Below are 6,000 nucleotides of genomic sequence, written 5' to 3'. Positions count from 1 at the left end.
TTTTTTCCTTGAACATGTTTCGCTTCTCATCTAAGAAGCTTCTTGTTCAAGGGAAGAAAACCAAGAAAGAGTCCTGTTGACTTTTGGAAAAGCATTTTTGGGACAACTATGATTTGGATGATTGAGAATCCGCACAGACGTTCAGCTCGGACGCTTCAAACAACATCACATGACTCTAATTTCCTTCCAGTCTCCAGCCGCCAAAAATCATTTAGACCTCCACGTATAAGACAACGGCGCGCATGCGCTGTTGCCTTTACATGTCCCCCAGCGTTGCGCGCCTGCGCTCCCCTCTACATTCACTCCGTTCGCTTTATTACATTGTAAAGGTTGCTAACCACCTCCACCTCTTTCCCCCCCCCTCTTAGAACGCGCACGCTCGTACGTTCGCTCTCCCCTCGCCCCCCCCCACTCAATCTCTGCAGTCCCAGCTCTAGAAGAGTGTCGGAGGCGCGCGCGCAACCTAATGGCGTGCGTGCGGACGCATGCGCCATCCGATGCGTGAGCAAAGCGGGGAGTCGGGTTCAAAGGAGGAAATATGGCGGAAAACAAAGGAGGAGGAGGAGGAGGCGGCGGCGGTGGCGGCGGGGAGGGGGCTGGAGAGGCCGGGCCGGCGGGGGGTGGTCCCGAACCTGCCGCTGCGGCGTCGGCTGTTGTTGTCACCTCTGCGGCGGCAACTGCATCCCCGTCTTCTCCGGCCCCTACCCAGCCCGAAGAAAGGGAAAGCCCCGCCGCGGCGATTCTGGCTGCGGCGGCGGACAAGGGCCCAGGGGAGGCGGAGGCCGCGGCGCCGGTTGTGGTAAGCGTAGGCCCGAGCTCCACCTCTATCCCGGCACCTCTGGGCCCCAGCCCTGCTCCCCCCGCTCTGTCCAGCGCCGCGCCGGGCCCGCTGTCGCTTCTAGACACCTGCGCAGTGTGCGCGCAAAGCCTGCAAAGCCGGGAGGCCGAACCGAAGCTGTTGCCTTGCCTTCATTCCTTTTGCCGCCGCTGCCTGCCGGAGCCTGAGCGCCAACTCAGCGTGCCGGTTCCCGGCGGTGCCAACGGGGATATCCAGCAGGGTGAGTGAGGGAGTGAGTGCCAAGGCTGTGGGCATAAGGTGCCGGTGACAGGAGTCTGACTGGGGAGGCAGCCCTGCTAAAGGTGGGCGCCTGCCTAAGGGAAGGGGCTGTGAACAAGGTGAATGAATGGAGGAGAGTAGGATGTTAGAAGCGCTTGTGATTTAAACTGGCACCATTTTGACCAGATCAATAACCCCGTGTGATGCAGCGATACAGGGTGGGTTAGAAAAGGAATTCCAGGACTGACTGGCTTGATCGGAGGTTTGTGTCAAGGGCTGTATAGATGCTTTACACAAAGGTTGAACAGTGATACCGTCGGATGGAATTGGTCCGGAGCAGATCTTTTTGTGTAGAATTTGGTACATTTGTTGCTATATACAGCATCAAGCCTGACCTTGGAGAATCTCTTGTGTGTGTCTAAGTGGTCAATTGCAGAGAGGCCATATTAGATTACATTATATTAATAATTTGGAGTGTGTTAATTTGCACCTGTTGCAAAAGAGGCTACACTTAGAATTAAATCATTCTGAACTCAGAAATGTATGTTTATTTGAGCACTTCTACACAAATTCTTCTAGTTCTTTGTATGAGTAATACTGTATACTGTACTGTATTCTTGAGAGTGGGATAATTTTTTTGTATGATAAAGAGGAAACATTTAGGTGTCAATACAGGGTCTTTTCTTTTTCTTCTTAAATTTAAGAATCCCATCATGCCTAATCCTAACTGACAAATTATAAACTGTTTCCAACATTCCACTCTTAACAGACTCCTCCCTTCCTCTTTATTCTACAATTCAGGTCTATATAGTGCCTTTCTTGGGATTACTTGGCTTTTCTTTGCAATTGCTGTGTGATCCTAGGGGAAAAATTTAGTTTCTCTAAAGTGTTCCATAGACACTCATAGTACCTTTTGGAGATCAAATTCAAATATTCCCTCTCCCTCCCTCCTGTCTCAGATCTTTGCATTTTACTGGCTAGCAGTATTTAGGAAAAACAAAATAAATTTTAAGGATTGTCCAGCACTTTTTGTCTGCCTTTTAGTAGCTACTATCTATATTACAGATACTGGAAGCCTTTAGGAAATCAATACTCACCTTGGCCTGAAAATAATAGTGGATAGTGTTTTGTTCTAGACGGAATTATTGAGAGTAAATGAAATGCATGTCAAGTGCTTCTAAACTTTCTCTAATTGCTGGCTTTTTTTGTTTTGAAATTTCACTCTAGGATACTTTTTCCTCAATCCAGATTCTCTGAAGTGTGTTTTACATGAGCATTTTTTGCAACTTTGAAAGATATACATTAAATAGATTTTCAGAGAATTGTGCATAATATTCTTAAATTGGGTGGGTATCAAGTATCAGACACCACATTAAATCTGGTTACAACCCCTCCCCCCCTGAATTTTTTCAAATCTTTATGAAAGCAGTATCATTTGGGAAAATGTTTTAAACCATCATGTAGGTCAAAAGGACTGATTGTACTCTGAATTTTTTGTGACTAGAATTTACTTCTTTCAACTAAGTCATTGATTGAGATGGGCAGGTACAAAAATTGAACAAATAAATAAACATGACTTGCGGTGAGATGTGTGCACAAGTGTACATACGTACACAAATTTAATAAATATGTAGTTTCATGAATTGCTATACATTTTTTAAAAAAATCTATCTGAGAAAACCTCATTGCACTAGGATCAATGAACTACATATGATACTCAGTTAATTCAAACTTTTAATGCTATATCTCTGGTTTTTCTAATTTCATTTTTACAATTTCCCCCCAGAAAATAAAAGGAATTTACAAAAATTAATTTTGAGCTTTCTGAGATGATTCAAAATCTCTGTTATTCTCTGTCAGAATAATAATGGTACAAGTTCTTAACAATATAATTAACTTACAATGTTAACTTACAACTAATCATATAAATTAATTCAATAATCTGTATTATCTCTACATTGTAGCTGGAAGATAGAGTGACTTATCATATGTGACTTTTCAGAGTATAAGACGCACTTTTCTCCCTCCTAAAAGAGGCTGAAAATTTGGGTGCGTTTTATACTCAGAATGTAGCTTTGTCAAAGCTTTTTTTCAGCCCTATCGAGAGGCTAGCAAGTGAAGCAATCTCAGCTTCCTTGCTTTGCCTGCTCCCTCTGACTCTCAGCTGTGAAGTTTTTTTTCAGACCTAACGAGGCGCTAGGGAGTGAAGCGATATCTGTGGTTTGCCTGCTTTTCTCATTGCTTCTCTCTCCAAAGATCAGTTGTGCTTTAGAAGCTGTTTTTTATCCCCAAGCAGGGGATAAACCCAGCAAACTAATGTGCTGAAGCCGACCAGACTAAGGACATTAGCCAGATGAATACTTGGTAGGCAGATTTTTTTCCCCTATTTTCCTCCCCAAAAACTAAGCTGCATCTTATACTCTGGTGTGTCTTATACTCCGAAAAATATGGTAATAAGGGTGTTACCTGTCCTAATGAGAGGTAGTATGTAAACTGGACTGGACTTTTGGAGGATGGAAATGGCAGTGGCAACTGAAAGCCCTCCAGTGATCCAAGCAGGAAAGGGGAAGTGATCACTATCCTTATATTTTGCTTTATTTGCTTTTTTCCTTTTCGTTATTTGATAAATAACGAAACAAATTTGATAAATAAATACACCTTCAAAGGAAAGCAGCTTATTTGCATCTGCCAAATTAATGTTCTGAATCCTGCTTTCAATCATGCTTCAATTTTAGGGGCTTCTTGAGATCAAGGTTTGTGATTTCAGAAAGGCCAACGATGGAGGCTAATTCTGATGTCCAGTTCCCTTCTCCAAGGTCAGAAACTTGTTGCTGACATTTGAGGGGGAGCCAACCAATCTTGTGGCCTTGGGACTGTAGCCTTATTTTCTTATCTAGTCCTTTTATCAGTTAATATAATTTTACATTCTGCTTCCTCAAATAGACTTAATTGGGTGTTTTAATAATGTCTTGAAAATTGTCTTTTTTAATTTGGTGACATTTTTTATTTTATTTTTCTATGAATTCATGTAGACTTGAAAATTGATGGCAATTCCTAGAACTATGTAAACAGATTTCAATAATGAGAGTAGGATTCATTGCACATTAGATTGATGATCATGTTTGCATGTTTTGTGAATAATATATATAGCTAATAAAGCTAATAATTACATGAAGCATTTGGATGTGTTGTACTTACATGCTGAAAACGTTGAGATTTGATAAGCTGTTTTGGACATAGTATTAGAACATAGGTTAATAATACGTAATTATTTTGTATGTAATCTAGTTTCTCTCTTTACTGAAGTAAGAATATTGTCTTTTATTTGTCATTATGTTCAAATGTAATTACATTTTTCAGTATGAGAAAGTTGTATAAAGCTGCAGTTAGTCACAGGAGTAAATATAGAGGAAAAACTGCTCTTTGAAAATTGTTATAATATACAATACCGAAAAGTGAATTTTAATCTATTTTTCATCTTCCTGACAAAATATTTGTATTATCTGTAAATGTCAAACACATAGATTGAATATTTATTATGGTTTCTGCCTCAATGGAGCCTTTTTAGAAAAAAATAATAACATTTGGAAATATAAAAATCTTGTGTTCATAACTAATTTCTAATCAATTAGAGAGAAAGGGCTGATGTTGGGTCTAAAATAAGGAACTCTAATAAAGTGGATTCTATTTGATTTTTAATCAAACCATTGGTCCATATAATTTTGTATTGTAAGGACTAGCCATTCTCAATTTGATGACCTCCAGTTGTGTTGGATTTCTATTATTTTTATTTTGAGACACCATGATCAAAGGCCATAATGACCTGAAATTACTCCAATACATCAGGAAAACCTGCAGTTGAGAAAGGCTGCTTTAGGTGATATAAATTTTAGTAGTTTTTCCCATATCTGTTTGCATATGCTTAATGTTTATTGATTAGGCTTGTTCTTTGAGCAAGTTTATAAATTGTTCAATAATAGATGACAATTTCTACCTTCAATATTGAAATCAGTAATATTTCAAGAATGAAAATGTCTACCAATTTGTCTATGTTTCTGAAGTTCAAGTCCATTTTCTTCTATTAAAATCCACTGAATGATAATTGGCCAACCATTATTTTTCAATCGAGCATATACTGTTGTTCTTGGGAAGAATGCAAGATGAATTATATATGTTATATTGAGCTCCTGTGGAAATATCAAGACTAAATAAAAATGCCAGGTCTCTTGTATTACTCTTTCCTATGCAAAAGTTATGGAGAATTTTTCTTTGAAGTAAAAAATGTAAAATGAAACTTAGTATAGTTTAGGTTATTCTATAACTTAAATATTGTAGTTTAAAATTTCAGATTAGTTTAAGACAACTATTTATGAATCAAAACAAATACATTCCTGTTGTTCAATCTTATAAGTAGCAAAGCAGATTGTATGATTTGTTCAAATAGACAATATATTTGAAGTATTTGGTAGACGTTACTCATTAAAGTTTTTTTAAATTATAACTCATAATTTTGTAAAGTCAATTGGCTTAAGAATTGTATTCCCATTAGGTATTAAGACCAATTTAGCAGCATCAACAACTAGTTTAAATCTCATTTGGAATGTAAATTACTTGATTGAAATAATGAGCAATTAGAATACAGTGATTTATTTAAGATCAGCAAAATGGTTATGTGAAATAGGACAAGAAGGTTGCGTGCAGGATATCAACAATATTGATGTAGCCATTTGCTCCTAAAGGATTTGGTTCTATGTTTTATAATACCTGTATTTAGGCACATCAACCTGTAATATTCATACCACCAATATTGAAAAATCGATCTATAAATCAGGGTATTCTTCTGCGCTAGCTCTGGGAGTTGTGGGTTCTCTTCCTTCTCCAGCATTGGTTTCAGTAGATATTGATGGGGGAGAGAAGTCCAGCCTGCAGTCCTTTGAAAGGTG

General features: G+C 38.9%; 1 protein-coding gene across 2 annotated transcripts in view; it reads left to right on the top strand.

Annotated features, from left to right (window-relative positions):
- Positions 1 to 538: 538 nt before the first annotated feature.
- TRIM33 (tripartite motif containing 33) overlaps positions 539 to 6,000 on the top strand; it is a 59,255-nt gene continuing 53,793 nt past the window's right edge. For both annotated transcript variants that reach the window (XM_070941579.1, XM_070941578.1), the window contains exon 1: positions 539 to 1,058. In XM_070941579.1, the coding sequence (XP_070797680.1) occupies positions 539 to 1,058 (520 nt within the window). The remainder of the gene's footprint in view (positions 1,059 to 6,000) is intronic.

Source organism: Pituophis catenifer, unplaced genomic scaffold, assembly GCF_029215685.1.
Source record: "Pituophis catenifer annectens isolate HBS135680 unplaced genomic scaffold, rPitCat1.0.hap2 SCAF_3, whole genome shotgun sequence".
Classification (NCBI taxonomy): Eukaryota; Metazoa; Chordata; class Lepidosauria; order Squamata; family Colubridae; genus Pituophis; species Pituophis catenifer.
This window is presented reverse-complemented; position numbering and strand designations above follow the sequence as displayed.